This window comes from Sciurus carolinensis, chromosome 9 (genome assembly GCF_902686445.1).
Source record: "Sciurus carolinensis chromosome 9, mSciCar1.2, whole genome shotgun sequence".
Lineage (NCBI taxonomy): Eukaryota > Metazoa > Chordata > Mammalia > Rodentia > Sciuridae > Sciurus > Sciurus carolinensis.
Window position 1 is genome coordinate 3,972,882 of NC_062221.1, and position 19,778 is coordinate 3,992,659.

At 41.9% G+C, this 19,778-nt stretch overlaps 1 protein-coding gene across 1 annotated transcript in view; it reads right to left on the reverse strand.

Moving 5' to 3' along the window:
- Nucleotides 1-7,854: 7,854 nt before the first annotated feature.
- Gpr149 (G protein-coupled receptor 149) overlaps nucleotides 7,855-19,778 on the reverse strand; it is a 55,125-nt gene continuing 43,201 nt past the window's right edge. Inside the window, exon 4 of the mRNA XM_047563044.1 lies at nucleotides 7,855-9,218. Coding sequence (XP_047419000.1) covers nucleotides 8,646-9,218 — 573 coding nt within the window. The 3' untranslated portion in view covers nucleotides 7,855-8,645. The remainder of the gene's footprint in view (nucleotides 9,219-19,778) is intronic.

Below are 19,778 nucleotides of genomic sequence, written 5' to 3' on the forward strand. Positions count from 1 at the left end.
GTCCAGCCCCGGAAGCGGATGTGCGTCCACTTCCGCTCTTCCACTGGCGCCGGCGCGAGGGGGCGGGGCGCCTACGTCACAGGCAGGCGTTTCCGGCGACGCCACGCGGCCGGCGGCTGGCGGCTGGCGGCTGGTCCGTGTGGTGCCTCCCGAGCTGGGTGTGCGGGGTCTCCAGCCGGCTCTGGGGAGTTCTTGCGAGTCTCTTCCAACCCAGGGTCAAGCAGAAGACCTGTGGCTCGTGCGTGGTGCTGAAAGGAAAGGAATGAGTTCGTCCCCGGTCGTGAACAGCCTGCACCGCGTTTATCTTCATAAACTTGAAGATCATCCAGGCCTCGTCGTCGTTCGCCACCTTTGTCCAGTAGCTAAAAGCAGCGTGTCCCCCCAGCTTCAGTGCAGGGCACCTAGGAAACGTGAATGGACAGCTCTTTAAAATCCGAACGTTTGTTTGACATGTTACCAACGAGGACACTGGGGATTGGTGCAGGCGGTTCTGGACTAACAGATTGGGCCACGTGGGCTTTGTGCTCGCTGGAGGATACCCAGTTCATTTATAAGTTCAGCTGATCCAGAGGTGCTCGAGATACCCACTGAACACGACAGGCGGATGAGCTTTCATTTGCTTAGTCTTGAGTGGAAGGTATGAGCAGAAACCTGTGCCTTGAATCAAAGGGAGATGCTGTGTGCCATCAAGAAGGCCAGGTCATTCTGCTGTGGACTGAAAGTTACTTGAATGGGTGATATTTGAATTCCTGAAATCTTATCTACCCCCAAATTGAGTCTCTCAGAAGCACTCAAGAGAATTCAGTTGTTGTAAATCCTTTTCTTAGGAAGGGAAACAGGAAAGATCTAGTCTCGTTGTTATAGAGCTGGGGCCTTCTGAGAAACTGAGGCAACATGAAGATCTCTCCCATTCAAACCTGGAATCTTATGATCAAGTCGAAAACAGTTCAGACGTGTTGCTTAGAGTAACAGGCATGAGTTTATTGAAGAGATAGGAAAAGGGAAAGGGGACACTCTCAAGGGAGATAGTGGGTCCTCTCAGAGAGGAGGACAGTGTGCCCTTCCTGCACTTCAGTTTTATTGGGGATCCCAGAGACGTTTCCAGAGAGTCCTGCCCAGGTCCACCTCTTGACTTTTGATATCAGATTTTTCAGGTACCCACTGCCATGGCAACTCTAGGTCCTCTTGGCCTATGCTGACCAGTTCTAATTGGAATCTTAACCGTACATTCTTACAGATTTTATTTTTAGGAAAAATTACCCCTAGCTCCAGAGTTTCAGGCTCTGGTCACAAGAGTCTCCTGGGTTTCTCCCATTGGTGTTATCTCAGGCCTGCACTTCCTCCTGCAGATTAGTTTGCTGAAGAATGTGGCATGTCCTGTCTACTTAAGCCAAGCAGAGCGGCAGGTAAAGTTCTTTTTGGAAGAGAAAGCTTATGGGGGTCTGCACAGTGGGCCTAGTCTATAGAAATGTTCTCTTAACCTCAGTGTTCCCACCGTTTGCCTCTGTCTGCCCCCTAACATCACTAGAGACTAGGAGTCAACCCTGTCTAAGCAGACAAAACTGGTAGTTCCTATCTATCCCCTGGACCCTTTCATCCTTCTTTTTCCCTAAAGTGCCCTTCTGTCCTTCCTTAGAAGATGGGACAAAGTGGCCCACTTCATGCATGGATTCACTTTCTGTGGTTTCAGTTACCTGTGGCCAACTGGAGTCCAAAAATATTAAGTAGAAAATTCCAAATAGACAATTCTTGAGTTTTAAATTGTATGGTTTTCTGGCCAACATTCTGGAATCTCCTGCTGTTCTACTCTGCCCTGCTGGGGACATGAATCAGCCTTTTGGTGTATCCACATTGTACTCCGTTAGTCAGATCTCCAGTGTGGTTGTATTGGAGTGCTGTGTTAATGTGACCATTTTTTTTTAACTTAATAACTTACTCCCAAAGTGCAAGAGCAGTACTTCTGGCAATTCAGATATGCCAAAAAAAGAAGCAGTAAAGTGCTTCCTATAAGTGAAAAGATGAAAGTTCTCAGCTTGATAAGAGAACAAAAAAAATATCATATGCTGAGGTTGCTGAGCTCTATGGTAAGAACAAATCTCTAAAATTGTGAAAAAGGAAAAAGAAACATGCTGATTTTGCTATTGCAACTCATATTACAGAAATTATAGTCACAGTGCAAGGTATGTGCTTAGGATGGAAAAATGGTTGCATTTTAGGTGAAAGACATGCATAGAAAAATTGTTCCTATTGACAGCAACAGTTTGCACCAGAAAGCACTGAGCCTGGCTTCAGCTCAGTGTGGGAGTGTCTCAGCTCAGCATCATTAGAGTGGTGAGTTCAGAACAATGAGATATGTTGGGAGAGGAAAGAAGGAGATGAAGAAAAATACCATTCATATCACTTTTATTACAGTATATTTTCATAATTGTTCTGTTTTATTAGTAATTGATGTTAATAACTTACCATGCCTAATTTAGGAATTAAATTTATCATAAATATGTATGGACAGGCAAAACATTCTTTATCTTGACATGGTGACACAACTCATGTCTTCTTGGGCCCAATATTTATGAAGGCTTGGGAGTGCGTTTATTGTTCCTTTTAGAAGATGAAACCCTTATTTGACTCCCACCTCCACCTGGAGGTGGGGATGGTTGGAGGACATGGTGATAAACGTGACCCTAGCTCTGTGTAGATTATAAAAGTGTGGCTGCTCATGGGGAAGGGAAAAGAGGGCAAAATGGAGAAAATGTTTCTGCTTCACATCAGGAAAAATATGGAAAGACTTTTTAAATAAATTAGTAGAGAATCTTACCATGTACAATTTTGGAACAGATTGGGCATTTTAATTACCTTGAGAATGAATTTGTAGAGAACAGGTCTTCCTAACTATAATTGATACTAAAATCATAACTTAAACTCCAATGGGCAAAGAAAATGACTCGTCTAAAAAGTATTATTGTTGTTACTAATTTAATATCCAAGTGCCCTCCTTGTTAGGCAACAAGGGAATAGTGGAAACCTCTTAAAATTGCCAGCCAGTGTTTCCGGGTTTCTTCAAGATAAGACAGTCTTTGTGTTGTTTTTGATTTTGTTTTTGTTTTTTGTTTTTTTGTTGTTTTTTTTTTTTTTTTGCACTGGGGATTGAATCCAGGGCTGCCTTACCACTGAACTACTTTTTATTTTTCGTTTTGAGACATGGTCTTGCTAAGTTGCTCAGGGCTAGCTTTGAACTTGCAGTCCTCCTGCCTCAGCCTCTGGAGCTGTGGGATTACAGGCGTGCACCTCTGTGCCCAGGTCCTTCAAGACAATCTTATTTGATGTAGTTCTGAAGTTCCACTTCCTATTAGGCTTTTCTCTCTCTTTTTCCCTTTCTCTAAGATGGGGCATGATTGAGCTGTCTGGCAAAGCCTTATTTTACTGCAGATGGCATCCCTCGTACTTTCATTGGCTGCTCTTCTGAGGCTGCTGGTCTGAGCTGGTGCTTGGGCCTGTGTTCACTAATAAAGTCTGTGCTAATGAGCTTATGACCATCAGAGCCTGGTGGTTGGCCCTGGCTACTTCAGTCTCATTTCAGGAGTTTGTCTGGTGGCTGTCACTTCCAGGTGATTTACTGGCAGGCCGTCCCCCTAGAACCTTCAGCTGCAGGCTCACTTTGCTTCATCTCAGCAGTCCCTCTGGCAGAAATGCTAGCTAGATCATCACCTGCCTCCTCTCTTGAGCAATAAGTGGCAGTTTCTGCATCTTCTGAGGTACATGTGGGCCAAGGAACATTCTAAAGTGCACTTACAAGTATTAGTTTTGTACAGTGAGCCACCTAAAAACTCGCTGTAAAAACAACCATTATATTTATACAGTAAATGGGTCAGGAATTTGGACAGGGCACAGGGAAGAGTTTTGCCTTGCTGCAAGATGGGTGGTATCCCTTCTGGAAGGCTTGCAAGCTTCAGAGCTGTCTGGAGGCCTCTTCCCGGGAACATCATCTGGCTGCTGCAGGCTTTGGCTGGAACTTCGGTTGGTTATGGACTGGCAGGCCTCCACATAGCCTCTCCCTTGGCTTCCCCATGTGACCTCCTTTGAGCCTCTCAGGATGACACCTGGTTTCCAAGAGCAAGTGTCACAGAGCAGGGAGGAAGTGTTGAGCATTAACTAAGTTCAGAAGTCACAAGTCAGAACTTCCACAGCATTTACTAGTTGAGACAGTTACAGATGTCCACCTGAGACCACATCTGGAGTAAGACCCAAGGTCCATACCTAACCTACAGGCACTACTGAGTGACCTGCCTTTCCCAACCTCACCAGTCTGTCTTCATCTGCCACCACTTCCTCCCTCCCTCTTTCTCTATGTTCCTGTTGACCTCCTGGATGGTTCCACAGCATACACAACCTCTCCTGCTTCTGGAAACTTGTGGGTCTCTTTGCTGAGCTAGGATTTCCCTAGAAAATCTCAGTATGTGTCCTACTTTGAGTCTCTTATTCATGAGCCTTTCATGACTGAATTATTAGAAAATGCACTCAGTATTTTCCCTTTATTCCAATTTTCTCCTCAGCACTTACTGCTTCTGGCCCTGTGTTTTGTCATTATACTCAGTGCTTAATACCTTCTCTACTTATGATAGTGTCACATCCAAATAAATTCATCATCAATTGCAAACATCCAAAGTAGAAATGTATTTAATGCACCTAACTTGCTGAACACAGCTTAGCAACACTGCCCCCCAAGTCCCAGTTGTCTGCCCTGGTAGTCCTTGTGGCTCACTGGGCACTCCACCAGCTTTGCAAGAGTATGCTGTCACGTATCACTAGCCTGGGAAAAGGTCAGAATCATAAATTGCAAGTATAGTTTCTGCTGAATGTATATTGATTTTGCATATTTTTCGTAAAGTCAAAAAAATTCAAGTGGGATCATCATAAGTTGGGGACCATTTATCTATGTTTTATGTAGTAAAGAAACTGATCTTATCCAGAGAGATATAATCTCCAAGACCATGCAGTGTTACGCTTAACTGAGGTGTCTTTGAGGGCCTTAGACCATCCATATGGTAATGATGGGATTAATAGCGGGAGTTTGGGGCCACTTTTTGTCTGCTTGACTTCCCAAGGGGCTAGAAACTAGCATCAGTCAGGTGATCAGTCCATCATACGTACCTCTGCCCCTACTGTGACGGAGCCCCAGTTAAGACTCTGGACTCAGGTTCAGGTGGCTTTCCTGGTTGGCAGTACCCTGTGCATGTTGTCACACACTGACGCCAGGGATGTATTGCTGTCCATGACTCCATGGGAAAAGTGCAACACAAATCCCACGCTTAGAACTGTTTTCCTGGAACCTACTCTGTGTACTTCTAACCTTGGCAGATTTTAATTTGTATATTTTCCCCTAAACCATAACCATGAAGGTACAGTTTTCCATGAGTTCTATGGCTCTGTCAAGTGAATCACGGAAACAGAACTCTCTGAACTTGTGGTTGTGTCAGGAGCAAGGCAGTCTTGTGTGGTCTGTGTTCAGCAACTGCAGTTTGCTCAAACTCACAATGTGTATATTTACATGTTTGTTTTTCTTCCCAGTTATAATTCCAAGTAACTAGAATAATTTTTAATGTATAATAGTCATCTATTGTAATGAAGATATAATGGAATTAACTGAAAAGTATAGACATTAAGAGGAAATCTGTGAAATCTAACCCTGTAGGACCATGTGAGAGAGCTTCCAAATAACCTTTATTGCATTGCAAGTGATTCTGTGGTGTCTACTGCCTTCAGAATGAGTTGCCTCTGTCAGTCACAACTTTTGGAAGTTGGGGGGATTATGTGTTTACATCCTTAGGGAGTTGTAGGAATTTTGTTTGCAGTTTATAAGAGTCGCCACCAGATGGTGACATTTTTATTAGGAAGTTATATCAATTTATGGAGAAAAGAGATAAGCTATCCAAACCACAGTACCTACTAATGAGAAGAACTATGCGATCATATCAAACAAGAGTAAGAGATCTGAATATACCTATCACAGGATTTCAGTAAGCGTTGTAGTTTCTGTGTCAGGAACCCGTTTTTATCATCAGAGTCACTCTGAAGAGTAAACAAGCCTGAGTGGACTGTAGTGAACTTTCCCCTCTCCATGCAGGTCTGAGGAGCCACGCGGGCTTGCTCATGGCCCTGCCTGGTCTTGAGGCTATCTCCAGCTGCGTTGGCTTGGGGGTCGAGGTGTTCCAGTGTAGCAGTGTGCTGCTCAGGAGCCTCTGGCAGGATGTCTTTGGGCCGTCATCCCAGTACTGCTGAGTACAGCAGGACTTTGAAACGGACTCTTGTGTAGTCCAACACCAGGGGCTGTTGGAGGGGATCACTAGTGGGGTCTGCTTCTCAGTCCCCAGCCTGTGCTCTTCACAGGCACATGGAGGAGGGCCCGGAAGTGGGCGGCACCGTCTTCTGGCCCAGTTCCTCTGCTCTTCAGGCCTGATTCTCATCCTCTTTCCATTTGGTGTGCCCTCTGGTTAAAAGGGGTTTGTTTCTTTACTCATTTCTTCAGTTTTATTATGATCCTGTTTCTAATTTCCTTGTTGCCCAAAATTGCATTTTTAAGCAGCAGTATCATATACCTGTCTCTTCTTTAGAAAATGGTGTATCTAAATGTATCTGTCTTTTATAAAGCATTATGGTAATATTCAATTAATTTTTTCTTTGTTAAAGGCATTTGGTATTAATGATTGATAACAGATTGATTTGACCATTTGTCATTGTGTTAAAATTTGAATTTATAATTATGCATTTTTTCAGACTTATTTGCAAACATTACTAATGGCATTACATTTGCTTCCCAAATTTAGATAATGAGATATTGATTGGTCATATAAAACGTGGAGGAAGTCTATTGAGATCATTATTTTGAAAATGATTTTCCTTGGTGGCAAAAATGCCCTCTGAAAATAAAGCAGTCTGAAAACCCATGTGAAGCAATTTGGGATTTCAGTTTTGTATAATTAAATCACCAAAACAAACTATTCTAGAAAACAACTCAGTCAATCTGTAAGTAAATAATGAATGAGGTATGTGAGTGAGGAGGGGCCAGGGAAGGTTGAGACCTAGAACATGGTTTCCATGACTTTGGGAATAAGCATTTAATATACGCATGCAGAAAGAGAAGAATAAAGCAGTTTGAGGAAAAATCGCTTCATAATGTTTGAAATATACATTAGAATAGTCTGACAAATGTGGTTTTTGCAATGTAATGTATTTTGAAATTAATCTTGAAACGGCTACCTTACAATTATTTAATAGAACAGATTTTGAATCACTTCTTTGAGATAACATATATCTTTGGGGAAGAAAGAAAAAGTTGCTTCAACTCAAAGTAATATTTGAAATAAAACTTCTTGTGCTTCAAGAATGGCTAAGTTATCCACCCAACCGGCAGCTTAGGGATACTTTTGTTTTAGGTCTAGAGGGTTTCTCTCTGCTTTCTCCAGAAGTGTGTGACTCTTAATTGGATGCACCTCTCAAGACTTAATCTGGAAGTATTTTCCCCCAGTTTCCATTCAAATAAGCTAGACAGTTCCAGGAGAAAGTGTACAATTGCAACCTTGCTGTAACTTGGATCTTCAAGATTCAGGTGGTGTGGGGACTTGTCCCCAGGAAAGTGCTGTTGGGAGGAGAGGGTCTCTCTAAGAGGGTCTGGTGGAAGTCCTTAGGTGGCTGGGGCGTGTAGGACAGATCCTCTGTCCCTTGCTCCCTGGCTTACCATGAGCTGAGTGGCTTTACCACATGCTCCTGCCATGATCCGCTGCCCCACAGAGCTCCAAAAGCAGCTGGGCCACCCAGTCCATGGACTGGAGTCTCTGAGACTGTGAGCCAAATAGACCTTTTCTCTTTGTAAGCTGATTATGTCAGGTGTGTATTATAGTGAGGGAAAGCTAACACAAACTTTTCCAATAATATTTGAATTAGAGACTACTTTGAATTCCACCTGAAACATACAATATATTTGTTTTAAGGGCCATCTTTGCACACAGAAAAGATGAAAACATTGCTGTTACATTTAAGAGAGAGAAAAAATAAGAGCCATCATGAAACTATGTGTATTTTATAGAAATGAAGGAAACATCTAATATAGACTAGGGACATGCATATTTCCAAGATGGGAACTCGTTTGCTTTAACACAAGAATTTCCTAGACATAGATGTAAAGCTAATACAGTAATTGGAATAAGCTTGTTTTGCTAGCCACATTTAGGAAAGCTTCTTCAAATAGAACTTGAAGTTTTGCTACATTGCTTCCATCCCCAAAATATCTCTTTTTCCCCCTTGCAGTAAAGGTCAACGATGGGTATAGGAACATGAGCATGGGATCAGCATAAGCATTTGACAAACACAGGCAAAAACATTAGTAAACTAGGCCAGGATTTGACTTAGAAAAGATTTTTTAGAAATCAGATAAGACAGGAAATCATTTAATTACCACAGTGTGTGATCTTTAGGTAGCACATAGAACGCACTTAGTGTATGCACTGCTTCCCGTTCCTCACACTGAGCACAATTGACTAGTAGATCAGTACATCTTACACAACCAGGAAATGGCAAGACCTCAGCCTGGGAGGTGTTGGTGTGCAGCGTGCAGAGGCAGTGCCCTCTCTGCCTGTTGGAGCAGCCCGTCGCTAAGTCCCCTTGCCTTCCTCCTCCCTCTTCCTGTAAGCTTGATTTAACAGCTGGATTTCCTCCTGGTAGCCCTCCCTCTCCTGGTGCTGCCTCTTGCTGTTCTGTCTGTGAGCTTCCACGGTGTCTGGAATGGAGATGTTGATGTCACCGTCAGGATTACTGGTGGGTAAGAAAAGGGAATAGGAGGCGGTTTCCCCTAGATCACACGAAACGAATCTGTTTTCCTTCCGTGAGTAGCGCAGCGATGGGGATCTGACTTGGGTGGAGGACTGGCTGATGTTGCTGATGATTGACACAGTGTCCAGGGCCTCTTCATTGTCGCAAATTTCAAGAACCTCGAGGTGTATTTTCACACTGGTGTCCGCAAATGTGGCGGGAGACTCCTCTGAGTTTGGTTCATGGCCAACGCTTTTAGATCGATAGACTTCTATTTTCTTAGAGGCCGGGGTTATTTTTTGCCCTTCTGCGCTTACCTCATATGTAGAAAGAGAAAGGGTTTTCCCCGTAGGTGCCTGGAGAGACACGGTCCCCTGGAATGCACACAAAGGAATGGCCAGCCCACCACCAGCGCGCTGTGGACAGAAACAGCATGTTGTTATGGAAAACTGGTCTCTCAGCTTCGCACTCATATAAATTCATTTTATGCACCAGAATGGTAAAGTTTTTCTCTTTCAGATCTATTTCTCTAGAAACCATTTTAGATATAGGAATCCCAAGCCACCAAAGAACCAAGCTCTGTTTCTCCAAAGTCAAATGCAGCCTCCAAAGGAGCAGAGTCAGGAACCTTTCTTTGAAGATAAGGAGTGTATTTCCACAGTTGAAGGCAAAATTTGTGTACTGATGGGAAGAATGGGCAGAAGATTGAATGCATGTTTACAATCTGGAGTTGCTTTATATTTTTGTTACATATTCATTTACATTTAAAAGTTTGCATAGGTTGAAAGAAATTCCAACTGCATTATCAGCCTGTACTCTTTTTTTCTGATTAGTATGCCTGAGAGAATGATAATTGTAAAATGGTAACTCAAATTGAGTACAAAGGTTATTTCAACCGCTCCATTTGAGCATTCGTAAAAGGAACTAAATGTCATCAGAACTGTTCTTGCAGTGGCTTGCTTTCCAGAGAAACCACAGTCACTAAAGGAACCCAGCAATGGAGTACCCATCCACATTGCTGCAAAATCTTTCATCCAAGTTTCAACCTTTCATATTATACTTTGTATGTTGTTATTTTTCAAACCATACTCACCACTGAGAAGTGCTTAAGACTTGGAGAAAATAAAGTTGATTCTTGTAAAAATCTGTGCTTCATGTTGCTGATTCATCCCTTCATGCTTTCAACTGACCCCTCTTTTTACTGCATGTTAGTCTCACAAGCAGATGGTAATGTGCAAAATTCTTAGTGTAATGGTTCTCAAAACTGAGACCCTAGACCAGCATCATCACCATCACCTGATAACTCGTAAGAATGCAAGTCTTAAAGCCCAATGCTAGACCTGAATTAGACACTGCGGACAGAGTCGAGCAATCTGTGTTAACGAGCCCTTGGGTGATTCTGTTCTCTGGTAAAATTTGAGATACATTGCTCTAACTACAGAAATGCCATAGTTCAGTAAAAGAGGGGTGTGTCAGCCTAACAGACATTTTATACATGTGCCTACTACTACAAAAGCCTGAATCTGCCTAAATGTGTCTGTCAACCAGTGGAATTGGCAGGTGGCTATTGGCATTTTACCTATTTAGGATAGCCAGTCTTCCCATTTCCCCTAGGACTGTTTTAGCATTGCAATTTCTGCATTTCCAGAAACCCCTCATTCCCGGGGTTGGAGAGTGGGAGCCTGGTCACCTGTTTGGCATGGACATTCTGTATCAAGACCCTAGAGTGACTAGAGGAGCATGGGATGAGGTCCCCCTGCTGGAGGGCAGCTTGGGTTCTCTTCTGCTCAGAGAAGTCTGTATGACAACGCACCACAAGCTTCCTGGGCTGCTTTTACGCTCTGCTCCCCCCTCGAATTGAGGGACCATGAAGAGCACAGTCTGGTATGTGTATGACATGTCTCCAGGTTTTCCCAGTTACTCCCTGCGAAGTCTGTGAGTTCTCTTTCCCGTAAAGGGACCTGGGACCCTGACTTCAGGGCCTTGCACTCCAAGGGGCCAAAAACTTCAACATTACTCCACATACTTGAGTTTGGTCTTCTGCCGAGGTTGAGAACTTCATCAGTTCCACCGTGTGCTGTTGGCTGGGGTTGGAAACAACACTGAGTTGCCCTGCTGAACCACAGCAGTGTTCAGTGGCAGCTTTTGGCAAAGGGAAACTGTCCTCCATTTATTTTTTATTAATCTTTTCATTAAACATTTGCTAGTTATAATGTGCAAGAATCTTAGCATGCATTGGAAGTGCAGAGATACTCTCTCTTCATTTGAAGATCCCACAGACAATTGAGCAAGTGAAGAAATAACATTTTTAGCTCTAGGTATAGTAACTAAGATAGGAACCAAGTTCTATGGGGTCCAAAGAGTGATTACCTCTGGTTAAGAGATTTCATGTAGGGGTGGCACTTGAAATTGACCTTAAGAATCAAGAAAAGATTTGTAGTTTTAAAAGTCAGCCAACCACCCAGTCAGCTAGCTAATCTTCCTGCCTGCCTGCCTGCTTCCTTCCAGGACAAAATGTGGCAGGGTATCGAGCCATTTTATCTTATTTACATACATGTTACACTTCTGGCTGATTATGAAGAAAAATTTACAGCATTGTGCTGTGGAGCTATTTTACATCCATCATTTTAAATGACATGAATCTCAATGTTACCATCCTTGGTATCCCACTTCACAGGCCTTGATTTCTGAGTGACATCTCAAAGTTAAAGGACCATCCTAAAAATGTCCCCAAATATTTTTGTTATCAAAGACAGAAACTTCTTAAACTTGACTGAAACATTACTCAATCAGAAAATCCAACTGTTACCTAATAACAAGACATATAAATACAGATTTCTTTATTCTGAGAGCTAGTAAATCTGGAAACTGAACTCCCTTTCATGACACTTTGTCATAGAAAAAAAAAATCTACCTCAGTTCTTCAGAAATAATTTCTTAATATTTTTTTTTACATGACATGGTACATTATATAAAAAAGTGCTAGAGACTATACTAGGTTAAGACAAAAGTGCTGCAGAAACTGAGTCACTAGGCAGTCCTCAGTGGTACAGACAGATCTATCTAGGGAGAACCTTCGTTAAACTGTCTACCAAGTAATCATGTTCTTGTATGTACCAATTTGCACCACTGATGAGTCATTAATATAAGCAAATGAGCTGATGAATTTCTGTACATCTGATTTTATACTTGCACGTAATATACACTGCAGTAACTCTTCCGAGATAACCTTACCTTCAAAGGAACAAACCAGCTTTACTAAGTTATCAAATGACAATTCATTAGAATTGCATAGTGCCAGAGTCTGGTTACATATGACGCCTGATTTTTCTTAAATAGCACACAAAACCCTAAGTTATTAAAATCATCTTTTAAACAGCTCAGTCAAATGGCTGGTTTCCATTTAAAAGACACAGGGGCAAGAACACAGAGACGACAACAGAAAACAACCTAACGAGAAATGTGCAAAAAACTTTCATAGATACTTCTCTAAAGAAGATATACAAATGGCCAAGAAGCACATAAGAAAATGCTCAAGGTCACTTCCTTTTAGGAAAATGCAAAGGAAGACTGCCATGTGATCCCACATTGCAACCCACTGGTATGACCACTGTTTAAAACACAACAAAGAGGAGGATGTGTAGAAATCGAAACCCTTGTACACTGTTGCCAGGAATGTAAAATGGTGTGGCTGCTGTGGGACACAGTGTGGAGTTCCTCAGAAAATTTTTAAAAAATAGAATTATCACATGAACTGGCAATTCCACTTGTTGGGAATGTACTCAAAAGAATTTAAAATAGACTCTTAAAGGGATATATATGCACTGGTGTTCATGGCTGCATTATTTGCAATAGCTAACATGGGAGCCATCGAAGTGTCCACTTGGGGATGAATGGTTAGGGAAAATGTGGTATCTGCATATAATGGAATATCATTCAGTCTCCAAAAGGAAATTCTGCCTTACATTACAACATGGATGAACCCCAAGGACATTACTGCTAAGGAAAATAAGCCTATCATGCAGGTGCAGTTGTGCATACCTGTAATCCCAGCAGCTGGGAGGCTGAGACAGGAGGATCTCGAGTTCAAAGCCAGCCTCAGCAACTCAGGGAGACCCTGTCTCTAAATATATACAAAAAAGGGCCGGGGATGTGACTCAGTGGTTAAGTGCCCCTGGGTTCCATTCCTGGTACCAAAAAAAATTTTTTTTAAATAAAAAGAGAGGAAGAAACCTATCAAGGAAAAATAAATACTTTATGATTCTAGTTCTATGAGGTAATTAGAATAGTGAAAATGGAAAGACAGGAAGTAGAATGATAGATTCCAGGGACTGGGGAAGAGGAGTAATGGTGTGTGTGGGGGGTAATTGTTTAATGTATATAAAGTTTTAGTTTCACTAAACAAAAAGAGTACTGGAGATAGGTGGTGGTGGTCATTGCATATTTATGTAAATATACTTAATACCATGGAACTATACATTTAAAATTGATTAAGATAGTAAATTTTATTTGTATTTTACCACAATTAAAAATTAGGGGAATAATCAGAGACAATATATAGGAACAAATCGGAGCCTACATTTATACTATTAATCCAAAATTGGCAACTTAGTTTCAGCAAAACTGTATTACCTGTCACTTTAAACCAATTTATTAATTAAAATCATGCTGCAGTGTGAATATTTCATGCTCAAATTTGCTTTGGTTATAGAGTCCATGAACTGTTGCTCCGTGTGATTCATGCTACAGTAGACTCCTGCTGTGCTATTATTAAATTATTGGAGGAAAAGTTCCTTAACGTAGATAAAGCAAGGGATAAGAAACTTCCTAGGTCATGGCTTGGTTTTTACAGATGAGTAGAAATACCTGACATCAATGCCACTGTCTATTTTTCTAGAGGTCCTAGCTGGGCAAAAATCATGAAAAAGAAATAAGAAGCATAAATGTTGAGTAGAAAAAGACAAGAATATCATACAGATGAAATAATTATAGATGAAAATACCGTAGAAAATTCCAGAGAAGCAAATCTAAAACAGAACTCATTAGGGAGTTTAGTAAGGTGACTGAGTTATAGGTAAACATAGGTATTGCCAATAAAAAGCATATTTTAAGATGGCTCTATTCAGAAATAACAAAACTATAAAAAAATGTATTTTTTATTGCAGTATTTTTTGGAAAATACTACAATAAGAAGAGAAATGAAGAAGAAACAAAAGAAATAATTATTTTCACCAGAAAACTATATTTAGATACAACAACTTTATTTATTGATTTAATACAATTTTAACTAAAATTCCAATGGAGTTTTATTTTGGAACTTAAAACTTTTCAAAATAATAGGAATATATATAGTTGCAAATAACCAAGAAAATTTAGGAGCAGACTAATGAGGTAGATTTCCAAATATAGAATGAAGTTTAGTAACTAATAGAGGGTGTTAATGGCAAGATTTGATAAATGAGTGGAAAAGCTAGTTTAGTATATTATGAACAGGGCATTTCAACTTAAGTGGGGTAATTCCCCTTTAACAACAACAAACCCCCAAATCAAAATAAGGAGGGGAAGGATTCCAATGAACTATTTACATGTTATCGGCTGTTCATTACAAAATTAGATCCCTTTTTGTGTCATGTAAACAGTTTTTAAATTTGTTAATGAAGGAGTTGGAAACTTACAACGTCTTGGGGAGAAAAGGAAACTGAGATTCTGATCTTTCGCAATGTCCTTTATCTGCCAAAGTTCCCCTGCCGGCCCAGAGTAAGCCCACCAAAAGTATCTGCCCAGCTCCTCCCAGGACCTGGTCCTGCTAAACCCTCTAAAACCCAGACCTTTGCAGCCAGTCACCAGTTTCCTCCTGAAAATGCGCCCCTCTGCTGCTTCATAAAGCATCGCTGATCCGTGGAGGTTCATCTCCGAGTCTTTTTCTGTTTGTGTTCTCTTTCATTTGCTTTCAATTAATTCTTTTAAAAGCCTCAGTTAATAAGAACTTTTCAGATCTGAACTGAAAACTGGAAGTCACAAAGAAAAAGACTGACAGATTTGATGCCAAACAAGAACAGAAATTGAATGTCCATGGAGAAATTTATACTACAAGCAAAGGCAAAGGGGTCACCTGGAAGATATCGGTGGCCTACTTAGTAAGTCAACTTTTACTAGTCAAAATACAGAGAATTCCTCTGAATCAATAAAAAATATCCTGACAATGCAGTCCACAGATTGGCAAATCATTCAAAAGTTCAAGAAAATTTTCAAAAAGAGACCAACAGTAAATGGCCATAAAACCTTATGAGAAAATGAACATTAAGTGCGAGAAGTGGGAGATAATTCAAAAACCTACCCAAACTGGCTTACTTATCTTCATGTTGGTGCTCAGTTGGATAATGTCCCTCCAAAACATATGTCTACCCAACCCTGTGATTGTGAACTTTTTTGAAAATAGGGTTTTTGCAGGTGCAATCAAATTGAGATGAAGTCACACTGGATTCAGATGGGCCCTAACCCAGCTATTGGTGTCCTTAGGAGAAGAGAAGAATTTGGACACAGACACACGCACACACAGACGTTGGCCGTGTGAAAATGGAGACAGTGATTGGATATATGTAGTCACAAGCCAAAGAACACAAAGGATCATGGGAGACACAGAGAAGTATGAGAGGATCACCCCCAGGATCTCGGGGCTTCAGGAGAGAGCACAGCCCTGCTGTCACCTTGACATCAGATTTCTGCCTCAGAAACATGAGACCACAGATTTCTGTTATTTTAAGCAAACCAAGTTTGTGGCGATTTGTCCAGCAAAAATACAATAGGTCCAAAAAGTCACATGGAGAAGACAATATTTTGCAAAGTCCTACGATTGCCCCTTTCTGTAGTTGTTTTTCTCAAATCCACAGAGAAGAGAATCTTAAGGGAAAGGAACATTTCTAGTTGATCTTTATTTTCTCTGACATTTATAAAACAGTGCTTAGCACATGGCAAACCCTCAAAAAATATTTGTTGAATGAATATGATCATGCGTGAATAAATCAATCTGTAACATTGACCTTACCTGATTTTTAGATTCCACCTTTTAACTTTCTAAAGTACAAAAAATAGGATCATTTAAAAATTTTTGCTGTTTACAATTTTATTTTTGTATTTTGACAGTCCTATGTAATAAGGGTTGATAGCCATAAGTACATCAGGTCATATTAGAATATATTCCTTTTAAAAATAAAATAGATGGGACTTAATTCCATGTGAAAGTGTATTGCATGGTAAAGAAGGACAGATTCTGAGAACAGAAAATGATTCATTTCATAGTCTCTGTTTTCTTTCCATCTAAAAGTCAATGAATTAGCATATGCTGTCAGAAATAATGATGATCCATTATTGCTGTATTCTTGAGTGGGTGGCGGGGAGCTTTTTTATTTGGAAATGAAAAGCAGGGTCTAAACCTCACAAATACTTCAGGAGGGGGGAGCCTGCCACGTGAGCACTTTAGCTCAAATAATCTACTGTGATAATTAACTCAGAGTTACTGACCTTGGGTATATTGAATACTTTTTATTTCTTTGCTATAAGCCTCTAGGTGAATTTAGGGTGAAATTACAATATAAAAAGAGTTGCTCTTAGTTTCTCCTAACAAGGTACAGTATTCTGTGGATCTGAATCACTCAACCTCAGAAAGATATAACACAGCAGGTGGGGTCATCATACCTCTTTCAAAGACAGGGAGCTGGTCATAGGTTTTCTGCCCCAGAAAGAAGAACTGTATCATTAACTCATGAATAATCCAAGTGATTGACAATGTAAATATAAATAAACTCATGTAGATGATCTGTAGGTGATTTAGGTGACTTTTAGTCTCTAAAAGTGTTCAAACTGAGGAATTTAAGTCAAACAAGACCACCTAAAATGGTTTGGGGTGAAAAGGGATCGAGACTCTAAAAGGAAAGAAAAAAATAGATCAAGAACCTGGTGAGGAAAGCAAAAGTCAATGTTTAATAGATTGCTCTTTGGAATTTTACTCAGTAAGTAAAACTATGTGGTTGCTAGCTTCATTTATTCGTGTATTCAACTCCCCAAACTGCCCGGTAGTATCCTGTCATGTTCATTTCAGTATTTAATAGACCACAATAAGAGCACAGGGTTGCTGCTCAAGGCGGGAAAGAAGAGTTATTTTAAAGAGCCACCAGTCCGAGGGAAGGGTCAGGCATTTTACCACACTTCACAGGTGGTCCCCCCAGGTCTCAGGCCCATAAATCAAGCCTTTTCTCTATAATGAGGCAAAGCCTAACCCTGACTTAAGACTGATATTCTCATGACAAGTACTCCTGGATCCGCTGAGCACCCCTCTCTCAGAGCTAGCGTTGACATTCGCCTCCAGAGAGACACTGATGGGCACTCTCACAAACACGACTGGCTCGCCCGGGGGTGGGGAGCACACCTTCCTCGGCCAGTCAGATCCGGATCCAGAGCCATTTGTCTGGGACCCTCTGCTGTCAGCCTTTATGCCACTGCAGGGTGCGGCACGCTCTCCCAGAAGCCTGGGATAAGACGGGGCGACATTGGGCTCTAAGTCAACTAGGACCCTGCAACGTCCTGTGCACGAGAGAGAGAGAGAAAGAGAGAGAGAGAGAAAGAGAGAGAGAGAGAGAGAGAGAGAGAGAGAGAGAGAGAGAGAGGGAGCGCGCGCTCATTCACATTAGGAAGTGAGGGCACCTTTAAGAAACGACTTTCAAAAGACAGTGCCAAGCCAGGCGCGGTGGCGCACGCCTGTCATCCCAGTGGCCAGGAGTCTGAGACGGGAGGACCGTCTCAAAGCCAGCTTCAGCAATGGTGAGGCGCTAAGCAACTCCGTGAGATCCTGTCTCTAAATAAAAAACAAAATAGGGCTGGGGAGGTGGCTCAGTGGTCAAGTGCCCCTGAACCAAAAAAAAAAAAAAAAAAAGATAGTGTCAAGAGGCAGAAGAGTGGGACCAGCAGGTTCCAGGCGACTGGAAGTGGGGAAATCACCCTGGAGGTGAAGAGGGGTGGGAGAGGTGAAACTCCAGGAGGCTGAACACAGACACAAATTTTCTTTGTACCCCACAGACAAGGAAGAACCTCTGCTCCGCATTTCTACCATTGTGGAGAGAAGGAAACGGAGGCGGAGGCACCACTGCCAGCGCTGCCTGGGCACCTGGCAGGCAGATCCTGAGCTGGTGCAGGTGCGAGCGCGAGCGAGCGGTCAGTCGGTGCGAGCAGGTGTGGGTGCGAGTGCAAGCGGTCAGTCGGTGCGAGCAGGTGCGACTGCGAGCGTTCAGTCGGTGCGAGCAGGTGTGGGTGCGAGTGCGAGCGGTCAGTCGGTGCGAGCAGGGTTCCGTAGGAAAGGGAGCTTGGAACTCTGCTCTCAGCCAGGCTCGGACTCCAGACCCTTTCTACAGCGCCTCTCGGGGTCCATGGGCTCTAAGAAGACAACCCAGGAGCCTGTGGGGGTGGGTTGGAGGAAGGACAGTGGCTGGCCTCCTAGAGGTTTTTAAAATCTCATGTGCAGAGAAAGAGGATCTGGACTTCGGAACTGGAAGTGGAAGAGGCAAACCTGAGGAGGACCAGAGAGGGACTGCAGCAGCAGGACTGCTGGGCCCGTGGAGTCCCACACACTGGGCTTTGAATCCAGTGGCCACTATCTCTGCTCCTCGGCTTCCCAAGCCTCAGCTGTCTCACGAATGTTAAACGAGTGGACCATGTGCAGCGACAGTGGGGCACCTGGCTGGTAGCAGGCCCTCCCAAGACGTTAGCTGTTACTGGAAGGTGGAGAGAGGAAGCCAAGGTGGCTTCCAGACTTCCTTCCCCGTGCTGGGGCCACTGGTCCAGCCGAGAGCCCTGGAAGAGGTAGATAGTGCCATTCCACGATGTTTCATCTCCCGACCAGCATGTTCCTTTTATTCTTATGGTCCAAACCAATCAAGTGAAAACCAGAGACTGGCAGAGTGGATTAAAATCGTGTGGAAACCATCTTGCGTTCACGAGGAGCTCACTTCGAAGGTAATAATGAGTTGGTGGAATATGGAAGGGCAGGAAAAGATATATCATGCAGAAATCAACCAAAGGAAGCAGGAGTGTCCATATTAATACTGGAAAAAGACTTCAGTACAAAGAAAATTATCAGTGATTAGGAAGATTATTATGGAGTGGCCAAAGGATCAATCCAGAAGACAAAGTGATCCTGGATGAACATACAGCAGACAACAGGGCTGTAAAATGGTAGAACTGAAAGGAGAAAGAATCAAGCTTGCAGTGACCGAGACCTCAACACTCCCTGTGGACAGCTGACAGAACATCTGGACTGGACTACAGATTAACACCGTCAACCAGTGTGATCTGATCCGCATCTGTACTAAACTTTATAGAAAGAAAACTTAATGCACAGAAAATTCCATCAACAATAGCCAAATACACTGTGTTTTCAAGTATTCATGAAACATGTACTAAGACAGAACATGTCTAGGCCATAGAACACACCCAGATAAATTTAAAAGAAATGACACTATACAGACTATTGTTCTCTGGTCATGATGGAATCATGGTAGGAAAAAATAGCAGAAAGATAACAGGAAAATCTTCAGACTCTTAGAAACTAAACAAACCACTTGTAAATAACCATGACTCAAAGATAAAGTCATGAGGGAAATTAAAACATACTGAGCTGAATTAAAATAAATATATCAAAATTTATGCTAACACAGTTCTGACAGGGAAATTTAAAGTACTCAATTCACATATTAGGAAAGAAATGGTCTCAAGTCAGTAATCTAAGGTCTTATCTCAATACATTTTTTTAGAAAAAGAACAAAATAAACCAAGCAAATATCAAGGAGGAAATATAAAGATAAGGGAAGAAATCAATGAAATTGTAAACAGAAAAACAACTGGGAAAATCCTTGAAAAAAAGGAGTTTTTTTTTTCCAGCAGATCAATAAAATTGACAAACCTCTAGCAACATAGACCAAAAAAAG